Here is a 17,349-nt window from a genome sequence, read left to right on the forward strand (position 1 = left end):
TTGTATATCTGCATGAGTCGCTGTTAGTGGTTTGCAGCCTCCCAATCTGGAATGTAAGGGAACAGTGGCATCTGCAATAGTCGTAGAGACTATACGCTCTTGTACCTCCCTTGGCTTTTTTGGGAGGAAGGCCAGAATATAAAGTCAACAAATAAATAGATAAGCAAACGATGAGGGCGTGGCGGAGATCTTTCTTACACGCGCTAATAATCCCTTTTTGGTTGTTTTTTTCAACTAAGACTGAAATGTCTCTTTAATATTTATGAATTCGCCACAGAGAAAAATGAAGCCGCTAGATGGCAGCAGTGTCACATGTTTCTCGCAGATTTCCAGTTCGCAAAGCCTCCGTCCCGCTTGCCCGCCAGCGAGAAAAGCAGCAACATTAATATATAAATATAAGCCTATTAACGGAACCAGCCTACTTTGTTCAGTACCCAATCGTTGAACCAACATACAACGAGGCAACAGCTTTCCATATTTTATCAAGAAAGACAATTTATCATCAGTGAGTAATTACAACCTCGAAACTCCTCCTCGCCATTGGTTTTGCTTCTGTCCTGTGATCCTTTGTATTTTAATTACCAACACAGGTAGCTTCGGGCATTAATTAGAAAGTAAGGTTCTTTCTGCTGTGTTAAGTGGCTTTAGAATTTTCTACTTCTTCTGGCAAGAAACCAAGGAATCGCTTGGTTTACTCAGAAGCAAGCCCCACTGACTTCAATGGAGCTTACTCCCAGGGCACACAGGATTGCAGCTTCAGAGAGTTTTTAAGCAAACAAATCTGTTTTATTGGGAAAACAGAAAAGCTGACATTTCGTGGACTTAAAAAGGAACCACTCTAATGTAGTTTATGCCACAGAACGAAGGCTAGGTTGTTGTTTTTTTAAAAAATAATACTTTTTTTTTACATTTTTAGGCTCACGTTTAGAAGATGAATTCTCAATACTGACATCAAAGAAATGGGTTTTAGAAATAGTTTTAAATGGCAGAAATTGATGAGGCCGGACATTGGGAATGGGAGAGTATTAGAACACAGAAAAAGAAACGAGGTGCCAAGGCGACATAGCTGTTTTGGTTTTTTGCCATTTTTCATTCTCTATTTTTGCCCTGACCGAGAGCTGGAAATGGACCTAAGGTAGCAAACGCATCAGAGGCTCTTTTAAGTGACTCCACTCCGAAACTCCTTGGAAGTGGGGTCAGAGAACCACGGAGGTGCCCGCTTCGAGCTTTCCATGGGGAAATGGCCGTGTTGAAGATAAACTGAAGAACCCGACCTGTCCTGAAAGAACATCCTAAATGTCCCTTAAAATTATTTAGTTAGCGCTCAGAGAAGTAATTCAGGAGTGGGGCTTGCCCAGTCTTGCATTGCTCAAGTGATGCTGAAACAAGGATTGCTGGTTTGCACTTCCAGGGTCTGATGATCGGGCTGTGTGTGAAGCCTGCATTGCTGTCCAAAGAGATTCCCAAGCACGCCTTTTAGTGCGGGAAGTGTGAATGCTGCCAAAGAATAAGAGAACCGTTTTTAAGTGCCCTTGCTGAACAGGGGCCTAACGAGCCTTGTCCATCGGATTTGGGAAACGGCTGTCTTCTGCGTCCTACGACAGCCACAGGTGAAACGACCCATGTTCAAATGCATAATTTGGGGTCACTTCTTTCAAAATGGCCCGGGTAGAGCAGGCACCCATCTCCAAGCGAGTGGTTTTTAGCACAGAGCCAAAGCCAACTATTATTCCGGATTTCATAGAATCATAGAGCTGGAAGGGACCCCGAGGGTCATCTAGTCCAACCCGCTGCGATGCAAGAATCTTTTGCCCAACGTGGAACTCGAACCCACAACCCTGAGATTAAGAGTCCCGACTGAGCTATCCCAGGGGATTTAGACACGCATACAAAAACACCCAGCATTGTGTGTGTGTGTGTGTGTGTGGTGGTTGGGCTTCCTTGGAAGAAGCCCGTAACCAAAGAAGATATGTTAGACCTAAGTTCAAGGTTGCCCACTGGCATAGCTGTCAACGTTTTCCATTTTTTTAAGGGAAATTCCCTTATTCCAAATAGGATTCCTCACAAGAAAAGGGAAAAGTTGACAGCTATGCCACTGGCTCCTAGGTGTCCCTTGCTCTTTTTAAGGGAGGAGGCCACTCTTATTCAAATTGGATCCAGAGCGGCCCTTGCAAACGGCCCCTTGGGCGACCCCAGGAGGATATTTCTCCTCAAAGACACCAAGCGAAGCCTGGGTTGGGGCTGCTGCTGTCGCTTAACCGACCAGGGGGAACCATTCCCTGCCCTCCTGTAGCTGCGACTTCCCGCCTTTTACGCTTCACCAGCCGCCTCAAGGCGCCCAACGTGCGCCCTACGAGGTCGGTCTGGCGGGAAGCGTGGGGGGACGACGACGGGACGCTAGAGCGCGTTTCGCAGCGCGGCGCGGGATTCCCGAGCGCGTTCCTCGTCCCGCCCCTCAGCCGGCGCGCGCGCGCTTTCTCTCTCTCTCCAGTTGCCCCCTCAACTGCCCCGTCGTCACCTGTGACTGGAAAATAAGATTCCCAGCCACCGCCGCCACCTCCCTCAGCGGGGCGGAGAGGGGTTTTTTTTGGGGGGGGGAGAGAGAAGAGAAGAAAGAAAAAGACTCCCTTCGCTTTCCCGCCTTTCCCACCCCCGTTTCGTGAGGGCTGCGAGAAGGCTGCTGCGGCTGCTTTGCCTTGGGCTTTGGCGGGTGCGCTCGCTCGCCCGCTCCTGCTGCCGCCGCTGCGCCGCTCCAGCCTCCTTCCCCTCTCTGTGGGAAGGGATGGTTGAGTCCAGCAGCAGCAGGAGCGGCGGCGGCGGCGGCGGCAGCGGCAGCAGCAGCTCCTTCTTGCGCTGCTAGCAGCCTGTCAAGCTTGCCGCGCTCTCCCGGCTCGGCTGCGTCGCTCAGCTTCTCCTCCTCGCCGTGACAGGAGCAACCCGCTATTTCCATTTGGTTCTCTCCTCTGCCTCGCGCGCCTTTCTTTTTATTTGCCGCTGCCGCCCGCGTCTCCTCTGGCTTCCCTCCTCACTCGATGCCCGGCCGCGTCTCCTCCTCTCCCACCGCCGCCGCCGCCGCCGCCACCTCTCCACGGTCGTCGTCGACGTCTCCGCTGTCTTGGGGCAGCTGGTGGTTTTCGCCTCAGACTCGGGAGAGCCGCTGGCGGAGGAGGCTCTCGCCGCTCCTCTCCCTCAGCCTGGTCTCCCCGCGCGCTCTCCGCCCCGCAGTGGCTCGCCGGCACTTGATGCTATGAGAAGGCGGCGAGCCGAGGCAACCAGCAGTCCTGCAGGAGGCGTCGAATGCTGCGCCGCCGCCGCTGCTGCCACTCGCGGCACCTGGAGCTCCCCTCGCTGCTGCTGCTGCCGCCGCCGCCGCCGACACCACCACCTCCTTCTTCTCCTTCTCCTCCGCCTGGCTTCGCCCTCTGGTGATTCTTTCGCCCCGCGGGCACTTCTGGCGAGGGAGGGAGCCCGCGCTCGCAGCTGAGAGGCGCCGCGGCGAGGTGCTCCGACCGACCGGTCAAGCAGCCAACCAACCAACCGGCGTTGCAACCCCCCCTCCACCCCCACCCCGGGTCTCAGCCTGCCTCCTCAGAGCTCCCGCTCGCTCCTTTCCCTCTCTCTCTATGTGTGTGGAATAAACTGCAGACATGACTGCGTGGAGGCAATTCGAGGCTCGGCTGCTGGTGCTCTGCGCGGGGCTCGTCGCCGCAGCTCAGGGTAAGGCTTGCTGGTTTCTCCTTCTTTCCGTTACTTGAGGGGGGCTTCCTCCGTTTGTGTGTGTGTGGGGGGGGGATTCTTCTACAGCCGACCCGACTGGTGACGATGGAAGGGGGCTGGAAGGGGGTGTCGTGCCTGTGCCAGCTCCCGGCTTTACCCCAGGCGTGTATTCCCCCCCCCCTATATATATATACTGGTCAACGGCTCCACGCTCCCCTTGCCGTCCTCGCGCACACCCGGACCATGGCATGCCTGGCACCTGCTCCCTCCCGGCTCCGCCGCTGGTGGTTCATGAGGGGAGGTTATGTGGTGGTGGTGGTTTTTTTGCTGGTGGTTTGTGGGGGGTGCGCTATGGGGAAGGAACTGCGCCGCCAGCGAAGGAAGGGAGCCTCCCGGGCTGGACGGGGGGGACCTTGCCCTCTCTCCTCGTCCGCACATGGGTGGTGATGTGGTGGCGGTGGCTGGTACTTAACCGAGGGATGCTAAAGATAGCTTGCCTGGGCTGCCAAGTTCCTTCCCGCCTCCGCCTCCGCCTCCTCCTCCTCCTCTGCCGCCTCCCCACCCTCAGACCCTCTCCTCTTCCTCCCCGAGATGGAAGGAAGCTCCGCTGCCAGCAAAGGCGAGCTAGGCACCTCGCCCGCCGTTCTGCTGCCCTGCTTTCCCAGAAGGAGGTGGCCGTGTGGTGTTCTCAGCCCTCGCACACCCCACCCCTGGGATGGCTGAGACCTGTACTTTGTTCCTTGCAAGTTGCAGGGAGGTAGGAGAGGGAAGCGGGCTTTGAGGGGACCCAAGTATGTTCCTGATGATCGGCATAGAAAAAGGTGGTGTGTGCGGGTGCTTATCTTGCCTGTAGTCCCTCTCTTCTCCCCCCACATTCAGGAATCTCCTTTCACCATTTGCTTGCTTGGTATTCTCTTTCTCCTTGAAACCGAGGTGGGGCAAGATGCTGGAGGGTTACACAACTTCGGCCTTGACCCTAGCCCCACAACTTGCCTAGTTGCCCCTGAGACAACAAGGTCGGCTTTATTCACTTTGCCTCTCATTAGCCCGGGCCTTTTTTGTGTTGGCAAGGTCTGTGTGTGTGTTGTGGCTGCCTCTGGTGACAACACCTGCTTACTTCAAAACCTGTTTCTGTCTTGCTTCTGAAGCTCCCTCTTCCTCCTTCCTCTTCAGGTGTCCTTACAAATCCAGTCTAGCATAACATATTAAAAACACCTATTTCTCCCAAATCAACCTCTCTCTTTTTTGCTGTCCCAATTTTATAACAAATTATTGAAAACTCAGAGAGAACAAAAACTTCAAAGTGACTAAAAGTGCTTGTGTCCTGCCTCTCCTGTCTACTTCCTGTGTGAGTGTGTGTTCTGAATTATGACACGGTGCCACATTGTAAAGTAGTGGGGTCACTTTGCATAAGTGAGCATCCCATTGAGATTCCCCCCCTCTCTTTTTCTTCCTTCTTCTTTCCCTGAATTACTTTTAATCACTAGGCAGAGGTTAGGGGAAGGGTAAAAGGCAGGTGGCAACATCTCATCTCTGTTTCAATATACTGGGTTGTGCTAAGGCTTGCATAGTTTGGAGCAAGAAGAGCAAGTTGTGTTAATGAATGCACTAAAGCCCCATCACCACCCTGCCTTCAACCCCATCCCTGGAGCTGCCGCAGGTGACAAAGTGATGCCTGGCTCTTTGCTGCCTCTGATCTCATTTTACTCACTTTGAATAAAGAACAGAGGAACAGAAACATCTGACATATTTAGAAATCGTGCTGAAAGGCCAGCTCCTATAAAGACAAGGCTCGCCCTTGGAGCTATTCACATGCCATAGTAGGATTTTGCCCCTTTTCAGTCTACTGCAGCAACAGAGGTCTTTCTGTTTCATTCCATTTCCAAAAGTTGCTATATTTTCATCACACTCTGTCCTCCTCTACCACCCTTGACTGTGTGTCTTCTAAGCTGGGAGACAGCATTTTTCTTTCCCCTGTGCAGCCCCAATTAGCCAAGGTTTTTCTTTGCCCTGCTATTGCTGCTTAATAATCCTGACACGTGTGTTTCATTTCAGTCCTTTGCCTCTGGATTGGGGTTTTTTGAGAAGTTGGATTTGAAAGAAGGACACAAATCCAGATCCTCTGGCAAATTCAGATTCTTTTAGCAGCTGCTAACAGCTGCCTGTGGCCAGGAGCACTGGAGGAATTGGGGGTGGGGGGCATTTGCCAGGAATGGACATACAATTGCAATCAAACGGGCTCATCCTGTGGCATCAAGGCAAATAATATGTTCTTGAGGCTGAGGAGAGGAGAGGGTGGGATAAGTTACAATCAATAGCACTATTGTCTCAGCTACAGCTGAGGACTTAGAGTTCTGACTCACTTATTAAACACACTGTTGCTGGTTCTTGACGTTTGCCATTTTAGCATTTTCCTTAAAAAAGAAAAGAAAAGCTGACATTGTGTATGAAACGCTGAGTCTGGTTCATGCTTAGAAAGCACTGCTCAGATGTATTCAGCTAATCCATAAAGTGGGCTTTGGGCAGTACCTTTGGTGATGCAAGAGTTAAGATTAATTTAGCTGTGCATTATTTTAATATGGGGAGGGGGGGAGTAGGCTGCAATCTTACGTAGCACTGGATCCAGACAACAAGCAGAAGAATAAAAGAAGAAGAAGAAGAAACAGCAGTGACGTTTGACTCCTTCCCACTGCTACCTTTTACATTCCAAAGCTTTAAAGCACTCGCATCTATATTTAGCATAATGTAAACCTACATTTGGAACGAGGTGTACTGCTTAAAGAGAGAGTGACTGAAAAATAACTATCACCTAGTAACAGATCAGCTTTGGTTTTCTAAGCACATAACATCTTAATTAGCAGTGCCCAGCAACTCTTTATTTTAACTGCCCCATGGAGAGGAATTAATTTGCTTTTTTTATTGATAGAGATTCTATGATGAAGAATCCAAAATGCTACATTTCCATGGAGAAGTGTGTGTGTGTGTGTGTGTGTGTGTGTGTGTGTGTGTTATATGTAATGTTCTCTTTGTCTTTCCTGACAAGACAAGTATATTTATCACTAACATTCCTGCCACACACACACAGTATATGTGTAGGTCAAATCCCATAACCTATTGAACAGTTGCACATAAGTTCCTTCCCAAATAAAATGCTTTTAAAAGGGTTAATAGGTGTACTGCAGACTTGTGGTTCCTTTTCATTTTTCTTTAGCTAAAAATCTATAGAAATCTGTGTTTAGCCTATTGGCTTTCTTCCGGTAACTTTCTTGAAGCCGAAACCAGAATCCAAATGCATATTTACTTGTAAGTAGGTCTTATTGAGCTAGGATAATTTACTTTAAATATGGTCAGGATAGGGCTATAAGCCCTACATATTTGGTTAAAATCGCTCAGGAATGCATCCCTGCTTTCCATGCCAGCAATCCCCATCCATGTGATTTAAAGCATGCATATACACTCCTTTTTGGCAGGAGGAAAAAAAAAATAGGGAGGCCTATATGTTTCCACCGCTGTACTAAAAAGAAAAAGAAAAGAAAAAGTAGAAATCCTCGTCTCTAACCTCACCTCTGTCACAGCAATAAGGTACGCACTACTTGCTAATTATAAGGAACAGAGGGGAATTAAGGTTACATGAGTGCAGCTTTGCTTCCAGTAATTAATAGGGTTCTTGATAGGTACAAGAAGCTGCAAAGAAGCATATAACTTGGAAGCAAGGAGTAAAAGTTGCTTCTTGTGATTTATAAATGGGATAAAAAGGTGTGCATTTTTGGTTGTTGCTTTGTACTATGTTTCCATTGTTACTGGATTTTTGGAAAGCAAACGTTTCTTGAGAAGGGAGCTACTCTGTGTTGATTTGGGGAATTTTTTTTTTTTTCTTATGAAAGGAAGGAAGGGGGGGAACCACACCTATTTTACATGCTAGAACTTGCCTTTCTCCATCATGGTACTGGGACTGGGAGAAAGCACCCATAGTTAATGCAATGTGGTCCAGTGCTTGGGAAAATATCCAGATTTCCTCTCCTTGATCACATGCACCTTGAAGATTTTTTATTTAATTCAATAGCTTGGCTCAGATCCTCATCAGGTCATATTTTTTTACGTGTTGGGCTGATAAATGAGGCAATTATTATTGCATGTAAATAGATAGTCCAGATAACTCCTCTGACTGAGTAGAAAGGTGTGCCCATTGGGGCTTTGGATTTCTCTCCACCAAACTGCAGGTCATTGTGACATGCCAAGCCGCTTAAGAAAGAATGCCCTCTCATCTTCCTCACTCATCATAGTCATCATTTACCACAACCACACCTCCAAGTAATCCAGCCAATGTCTTGTGCATCGTCTATACTAACATAGAAGGGTGTTGTTTCTTGATGGCTATTTGCTCAGTATTAAATTAAGGAGGTTTGACTTAAGAAGCTGTCCTGCAAACCTAAGGTTATGGCTGGGGTTACGGTGTTTATATAACACTCCAGCCAAACCAAAGTAGTATAGCCACTTAATGAAGATTGTGAACTAATAATATTCACAGGGGTGGGTGGGAAGGTAGGTTTCTTTGATAAATAAATAAATGTCCTAGTTTCCTTTTCCTTTTTACAGTTCCCAAGATCTGTAATTGTATTGTATTATTTTATGTACTGTGGCTTGCCATTGTTTTATTGATTATAGTTTAGAAATTATTTATTGTAACTGTTGAGTGGATTTCTGTTTAACTTTTATATATTATTATTTAATACTATTCTAATGATTGTTGAATGTTACTTTTTTGATGTAGGTTGCCTATTTTAAAGTTATGTTTTATTATAACATTTTTGTATTGCATTAGATTGTTATAAGATGTGCATTTTTTGTTTCTTCAGCTTGTAAGCCGCCTTGAATATTGTAAGATAGAAATACGGTATACAATTATTTTTTTAAAAATGATGATGATAAGATAGTTTTCTTCAGATGAAGAGGGAAATGTAATACCATATGTAGCATTCTGTGGCTTCATTTCATCACTACTTCCAGGACATCTGACCAACTGTTCTGCAAAATGGTTAAGTTCGTTTCTCTAATAGTAATAATAATAATAATAATAATAATAATAATAATTTATTTATTTATACCCTGCCCATCTGGCTGAGTTTCCTCAGCCACTCTGGGCGGCTCCCAATCAAGTATTAGTTGTTGCATGCATTTAAAGAGACTCGCTTCAAGTCTGTTAAATATATCGCTACTTACGGAAAGACCTTGTAGTAGAAATAAAGTCTTCCAAAGCAGATCATATAATATTGTAGGCACAGAAGGATTAGTTCCGAAAGTCATTTGTTCATGCTGGTAGTCAAGGACCTTAATCCTACTGATAAACGTCACTATAATGCTGCTCAGGCAGTGGTTTGTCTGAATGTTAGCAATAGAGATAAAGGTACAACCACCAGGGGTGTTGCGTAGTGCATAACTCTTCTTCTCCCCATCCAACTTTCACAGTGAGACATTGCCTTGTTATTCTCACATGGGCGTGCCCTATGGACCAGGTGCGTAAATCTGCATCTCACACCCTCAGCTGAAAATTCTCCTGCTCCCAGCTCTGCACTGTGTGATCATAAGAGAAAGAGATTATGCCACCTCTTATCTAGCACAGAAATCGCTTTGTAGCCACATTCTCCTAATTCACAACTCATTATCCAGATACCAGCTATTCAGATGTCTCCCTTGTTAAAGTTTGGCCTGTGTATGGAAACATCTTATGGGAAATAAATGTAGCAAGCCTGTCCTGCTCTGCTACCTATCAGAAGCCTTTCCAATTCGAGTGCCACTTAAAAAGAGCTCAGTTTTGTGCTATGGGCATGTCTACACAATAGTCTTAATGGGTTTAGCAGTCATTTTATTTGCTACATACACACAGACAGACATAAAAAAGAGGAAGGGGAAATGGAGGAAGGAGTAAACGGGATGAATGTACAGTTGATAGTTAAAATAGTATAAAACCAATATAAACAACTAGTGTAAAACCAATATAAATTACTAGTGTAGCTATATAATGTTGATTACATCATGGTGGTCAAGGTGCCCTTTGGAGGTCATAGTTGGGAGGATTCTTGACCATTTTGTCCAATCCTGTGTTCAGTTCATAATCTGCAATGGAGGATGCAGATACGGTACCCCTTCCTGACGGTTGTCTGGACTCTTTTCCAGTAGTTCCAGCAACACTCACCACATCCTGAGGCAGTCCATTCCACTCCTAACTTTCTCTTAATATTTAGCTGAAATCTGCTTCCTTGCAGTTTTTGCCATTTTTCTAGTCCTGCCTTCTGGAAAAACATAGACAAGAAGTCAGCTCCTTATTGTGTGTGACAGCCGTGTGTGTGTGTGTGTGTGTGTGTGTAACATTATCATTGCCCCTCTCCTTTTAATATTCTTTTCTCCAAGCTAAACACCCAACTCTCTCAAGTATTCTTCATAGCAGTTGGTTTCCAGATTCCTCACCATTCTGATTGTCCTCCTCTGAACATGCTTCAGTTGGTCAAGGTCCTTCTTAAAGTACCCAGAACTGACCAGCACAGAGTAGAATGAAATGATTACTTATCACAATTTGGACACCATGCACCTATTTATACATCCAAAGACTGCAAGGTTCTTTATAGCCACATTGCACAACTGTTTCATGTTTGGCTTATGATGAATCAATACAGCTTTGGCATGTAAGGTATGTGTGTGTGTGTGGGGTCTCCTTTCCCTTCTATATTTGTGACATTGATTCTTAGCTCCTAAATGCAGGTACAGATTCATATCTGTTGAATCTCATCTTGTGGGTTTCAATATATCAAGACCATCATGAATCTTTCTGCTACTGCAAGGGATGTGCTCTAGTGGAACATCACTTTTCCCCTCCTCTCTCCAGCAGCTCAATGTATACCCCCCCAAAAATTAGCTCTGGTGGGCTGGGGCTGGAGTAAATTTTGTGATGGTTTCTTAAGAATAGGAAAGAAATGAGATCTCTGCTAGTAGGAATGAATTCTTCTGGAATTCACTTTCTTTTGCAGACATCTGACTCAGAGCTAGTCAATTTGGTACCCTCTAGATGTGACTGAACTCCAATTTTCACCTGTTCCAGCCAGCTTGACCAATGGTCAGGGGGGAATGGGAGCTGCAGAGGGGACATCTGGTAGAAACCTCTAAATCTAACTGAACCTGAGAAGTGCATAAAAGGATATATAGTAAAAATGTTTCGGATCTGATAAGTGACTTGTCTTCCATACTGTTATTTGAAAAGGTAATTTTAAATCATCACTGCAGTTATTTTCTCTTCCATCTCCCACAGAATATACAAAACAAGCAGATTTTACACATTATTCCTGATGCCAAGTTTCAATGAAAAGCAGGGAAGTGAATATCCTTCTTCAGCTAAGAGTCAGGCTCTGGAACACACATACATGTGTTCCAGCTTATTTTTAAAGAGCAAGTTTTTGTGTACCCTTTGCTTGCTGCTATCACTTTGTCAAAATAATGACTGGAACTACAACAACTTAAGGTTCCCCGCCATGCTTAATGCCTACTCATATATATGGGTGGAAAAAGCTTTATGTGTTGTATTCTCATTGCTTCTAGAGTAGTGGTTCCCATACTGTGAGGCTGTTTTCTTAAGTGGGATTCAAATAAGCACAGAGACTATGAGGGAAGAGAGGGAAGCTTCATTTTCTTTCACTGTTTGGTTCTGGAGTTGCCAAAATTGAGATCTACTCTTTAATATATCGGTTCAATACAAAGTAGCTATTCATGCAGTTTAGAGTAGCAGCAGTCTAGGCTGGGGGAGAGTCTAGTGGGGGAGAGAGAAAGAAAATAAGAAGCAAACAAGTTTTTTTTTATACAGGTCTTTTTACTTCCTTTTATACATTTTTTTAAAAAAATAAAATAAAACAAATCTGTCTTTTCTATGGCACAAATCCATTTAAATGCTCATGAATACTTACAGTAGTGGGGTAGAGTTCCAATCTGAAATACATTTTATTTTATTTTGTACCTGCAGAGGACTCATAACCCAGTTTCAATCAGACTGGACAAATAAGCACTGATCTCTCTTTTTAAAAGAAAAACGTCTTGCTATTTTAATTTTGTTATCTATTTTAATTATAATTTATATGTCTCGTTGGTTTATATTTCAGTATAGTTTTTAGCTGTTTTGTAAGTCGCCTCAGTCTTTGGAGATGATGAATTATAAATACATAAATAAAGTGACCTATTTTTTTCTTGATTAGCAAGTTCTATAAAATATTTGTTGCAGCTTTTCCAAGAGCAATACCTATATAGACAAATTACATGAACTATATCTGATGTGATGATTGTGATGTACTATGGTAACATTTGTGAATTGTCTGCTGGTGAAAATCAAAACAAACAAAAACTGACGTAAGTTCTTATCAGAACATGCAGTATTCCTCTTATTTTCAATGAACACATTTCACAGTATTAACATAGATCCACAGTTGTGGCCCTTTGTTAAGAGCAAGACAGCTGAATCTTATTCTTCTATTATGACAATTGGGAATTGTAGGTTCTACAGCAGGCTTCCTCAACCTCGGCCCTTCATCTGTTTTTGGCCTATAGCTTCCATGATCCCTAGCTAGCAGGACCAATGGTCAGGGATGATGGGAATTGTAGTCTCAAAACATCTGGAGAATTGAGGTTGAGAAAGCCTGTTCTACAGCTTATGGTTTTAAAAAAAGTTCTGTTGACGTTCGAAATCTGGCAGTATAGGAGAGGTACGTTTTAGGATGCCCCATGCAAAATTTGGAGTAGAAACGATAATAGATGGCTTGTTTTGAATGACAAATCTATGAATGATTTTAGGTAGTTAACAGGTGTTGTGCATTTTCCTCCCATAGCCTTTGTTGGGGTGGTTTTGGGGAAAATAGGCATCTGTGCTGCATATGTTGAGAAAGTGTTGCATTAGGTCAAGGGGCACACCTAGTATGTGCCATACTCATGATTTTTGTAATATGTTTGTAGCTTTGTGCAATTTAAAAAGTGTTTATCTTTCAAGTATGTCAATAGGCAAGAAGGTATGTTAGGGAGAAGAAATCATAGGAGATGAGTACAAAACAGTTTGAGGGAAATGAGTGGAGTGGAAAATATATCAGATGGGCAGTTCGGGGATTTCAGAGAAAAGTGAGCGTTTGAGATTCAAGGGACTTTTACGTATATTTGCTGAATTTCCTCCCCACCCCCATAGGAACTGGAATGTCAGCGCTTGTGTGAGCATGAAAAACCCTTAACACAACATGTTAAACCCAAAAAGTTATTTGTTGAAAGTAGCTCATCACTTGTTAACTGGAGAGCATATTTATTTTATTTTTTGAATTTATATACCACCTTATACCCTGGGGTCTCAGGGCGTTTCACAAAAATGCATTTTGAGATCATTTGAAACTGGAAGGCATATATATATATTTCAGGAGGAGAACTAGGTTTAATTTGTCTCATATTTATGTTTATAATGATAAGTACAAGTCTCTTGACTAATGAGAATGTTGCTAATGATTTGTTTTCAAGGACACAGCTGCACAAAAATCACAAATTCTTGCAACGGCAGGAATACTCTAATTGGAGGTATAATCATTAAATGTGATTTCCTACAGTCCTTCAGTTACCATACAATTTCTGCCATCTGTCTTTGTTTAAAGCTAGGTAGCTACTTTGTGCACCTTTACCTTCATACGCAAATATTTGCTAAATTAGGAAGCAATAAAATATGCAGCATGATCCCCACACCAGTGAAAATACATAATGTACCAATCCCAACAAGACTGGGATTCAGTGCCACAAAATAATTATGTCTCATTATATTAAGTCAAGCTAGTATGTTATGGATAATATTACAAGCTTATATGTAGCATGAGAAGTTGAGGAGAGTGATCCTGGTTTATAACTTCATTTTAGCTTGGTTGTGAATTAAAAAGACCCTACTCCTGCACTAATTAATTTGAATAGCTATACAGTGGCCACCAAACTGAGCTTCCACCAGATCTGAAAGGCAAGGGAAGGCAGGGAGGGTTTCATTATTGTGATGCTACCACAGATATGCTTTATATGTGACAAACCTACCAATTTAGAAAAGAATGAGAGTCCCCTCAACAGCAATGTCGGTAGGCTTCCCTGAAAATTAATAGAAAAGCATAAAGCTGAATATAACAATGGGAAATTCTAGTGTACATGAACTATCACCAACAAATCATGGCTTGACTAGTACAGAAGCAGATGCTCCTGAGGCCATATCTTCCAGTTGTAACTGCTCTGCTTCGCCCTCACCCTCCACTTCTGAGGGCAAAGCAGGCACAGATGATCTGCGTGTCTGTGAAGCTGAGGTTAGAGTTGTTAGAGTTGTTTGTTTAGCTCTCCCTCTTTTTCTTGTGCCACTCATTCCAACGTTATCTGTCAGTCAAGGTCACACTGAGTTGTTCCCATGGGAATGGAAAGGTCCAGAGCAAGCAAACAGCAAAGGAATCGAAAGTAAAAAGTGTATGTAAAATCACTGTTATAATCCAATCCTCTAGAGGGAGCTTAATCTGTCTTTCAGAGTCTAATTTAATGTCCAAGAACCTTCAAATACAAATGTTTAGCAGAGTTTATAAATGGTCACCTTGTTGCAGACAGTGCTTATTTATCTCCAAAAAGAATGTTTCAAATTTAAAAGGTCTCAATACCCTCAGATTGTTTCAAGTTCCAATATACAGTATCCAAATCTGCAGTACTGACAGCTCCCTTAGTACTCAGGCAGCTCCTGACTCTGGGTTTCACCTTTTAATTTGTAATCCAATAAGAGGAGGAAAGTCAAGTGCAAATAGAAATCCCAAATCTTTAACTTAAAGTCTTTACTTTAAAATGCAAGTTCAAATAGATGCTTAGATCTGTAAAACTTAAAGCCTCTTTCTTTCAGCCTCCACTCCTCCAGCTGATTGCTTTTTTTTCAAGTTCAATGGCTGCGGAAGACGGACTTCCTGCTTCCACGTCTCTCCGCTCACAGCCAAGTTCAAGCCAATTCAAGTTTCCCTTTTAAAATCTCAAATTTCAAGTGATTCAGTCTTTTACTCACAAATTAGTTGCTTTTTCGTCCGGATCCGTAATTTAGCAGGAAAAGGGATCAGCGCTCACCGACAGTAGCAGCGCGGCTTCGCTCCTCAGGCTGTGAAACAGCTCACAGCGCCGCAACCCCCCTCCGTGCTCCGGAGCCCCTTACGGGGTTCCTTCTGCACTTGGAGGGTCGCTCTAGGCGCCCACCGAGCCTCAGGACCCCAGGCTCTTGCCGCCTGGGGTTTTCCGAAGTGGGTCTCCGCTTCGCCGTAGCGGACGACCCGTTGCCTGCGGAGCCTCCTCTCCCGGTTAGAAGAGGACCGCCATTGCCGTTCGCGCCGCCCCCGGAAGTCTTTGAAAATCTTTGAAAAATTGGAAGCTTTGGACAAGAAAGCAGATGCGCAATCAGCAAAGATTGATAAAAATACAGAATGTCTAAACAAATTAACCACACAAGTGGCACAGAATGCACAAGCAATTGGACAGCTAACGGAGGCCTCAGCAGAAAATCGGAAATTGACTGAGGACACCAGACAAAGATTTGAAAATTTAGAGCAAGAGGTAAGACCACTCACTAAACAAGTTGGGGAACACCAGATTTATCTCTCGATGATAGAACTGCGAAACCGTGAGAACAACTTAAGGATTAGATCACTACAAGAGGCAGAAGAAGGAAATCTAACTGAGTTTTTGACCAAAGAATTCTCCAAGTTCTGGAACTTGGAAGAAAAGGACTTTAAAATTGTGTCAGCTTTTAGACTTGGAAGATTCATAAAGAAGGAGAGGCCCAGAGACTGTTTGATAACATTGAGATCAAAGGAGGAAAGGGATAAGATTTTGGGACTACACTTTGTAAAATCACTGGAGGTGTTGGATAGAAGAATTGAAATTTATAAAGATATCCCAAGACTACTGCTTGACCTTAGAACCGCCTATTCTGAACTTGTTAAACTACTAAGGAGCAACGCAATTCCATTTAGGTGGGAATTTCCTCAAGGATTATCTTTTACCTTTAGAGGGAGAAAGGTCAAAGTGAGAACACTGGAAGAGAGAGACAAATTCCTGTCTACACACGGAGAGGACCTTCAAAAAAGAATTGAACTACCTTCTGGGCCTGAGGCAACGCCAATACCAACATCAGCATCTGTGGAACCTGAAGACCCTGAGAAGATACCACCCCTTGAAAAATAACCAGATAGATCAGGATGTCTCTGCAACTGTTGAGCTGGAATATTAATGGTTGTAACATTCCGGAAAAAAGGAAGAAAATATTTCATATATTAAAAAAAGAACAATTGGACATTATTTGTTTACAAGAAACACATGTGACGAGGCTCCACAGAAAAGTGTTAATAAATAAAAGATTGGGCCAGGAATTTGTATCGTCGGACAAAGTTAAGAAGAGAGGCGTGGTGATATATGCAAAAGAGAGCCTGTCACCTAAATTCCTATTTAAAGATGAACATGGAAGAATTTTGGCTATTGAGATACAATATCAAGGAGAGAAACTGCTGATATTAGGAATCTATGCACCTAATGAAGGGAAATCGGAATTTTACAAGAAGTTGCAGGAGACAATGCTGGACTATCTAGACTACAACAACATCATAATGATGGGAGATATGAATGGGGTCGTATCAACTAACATGGACAAGTCACAAAGTCAAAATGTTACAAAAGACGGCAGACTACCTAAAACCTTTTTTGAAATGACTGACAATATGGATTTGATTGACATTTGGAGGACAAAGAACCCACTAGGAAGAGAGGGAACATTCTTTTCTGAAGCCCAACTGACCTGGACAAGAATCGACCAAATATGGATTTCTAGAGGCCTGGCACCTAAGGTCAGAAAAGTGGAAATCTGCCCAAAGACCTGCTCCGACCATAATGCAGTAAAGATGGATATGACACTATTACCAACTGGATCCTTTAGATGGAAGATGAATGACAACTTGTTTAGAGATCAGGAAATTACCAAGAAGGCCCAAAAAGTTTTGAAGGATTATTTTGAGATAAACATGAATAATATGGTGGAAAAAAGAATAATCTGGGACGCAAGCAAAGCTGTAATGAGGGGATTCTTGATACAACAGAATGCAGTGAAGAAAAGAACACAAAATGAGAAAAAAGATAAGATCTTGGATAAAATAAAAGAATTAGAGAAGAAACTAAGAGTGAATCCGAAGTCACAGCCAACTCTGAGAGAAATTAAACTCTATCAAACACAATATTCTAAATTGATAAATCAGGAAATTGAATGGAAGGTTAAATTAATGAAACAAAAAACGTTTGAGTCGGCGAATAAATGTGGAAAACTGCTAGCTTGGCAGTTGAAGAGAAGACAAAGATTAAATACTGTTACAAACTTAGAGGTTGATGGAAAAAACATTCAGAATCCAGTGGACATTAGAAAGTGTTTCCAGAGATACTTCAAAAAACTATACACCCAAGGGCCGCAAGATGATGTTGAGATTAAACAATTTTTGGCAAAAAACGGATTATCTAAATTGTCACAAGAAAATAGAACAATCCTGAATTCTAAAATAACACGACAGGAGATCGAACAAGCTATCCAGAACATGC

The 17,349-nt window shown here is 43.5% G+C and overlaps 1 protein-coding gene across 2 annotated transcripts in view; it reads left to right on the forward strand.

Annotated features, from left to right (window-relative positions):
* The first annotated feature begins 2,260 nt into the window (after nt 1–2,260).
* CSMD1 (CUB and Sushi multiple domains 1) overlaps nt 2,261–17,349 on the forward strand; it is a 940,367-nt gene continuing 925,278 nt past the window's right edge. For both annotated transcript variants that reach the window (XM_080998891.1, XM_080998892.1), the window contains exon 1: nt 2,261–3,717. In XM_080998891.1, the coding sequence (XP_080855017.1) occupies nt 3,648–3,717 (70 nt within the window). In that variant the 5' untranslated portion in view covers nt 2,261–3,647. The remainder of the gene's footprint in view (nt 3,718–17,349) is intronic.

This window comes from Podarcis pityusensis, assembly GCF_964106645.2.
Source record: "Podarcis pityusensis genome assembly, chromosome: 3".
Classification (NCBI taxonomy): domain Eukaryota; kingdom Metazoa; phylum Chordata; class Lepidosauria; order Squamata; family Lacertidae; genus Podarcis; species Podarcis pityusensis.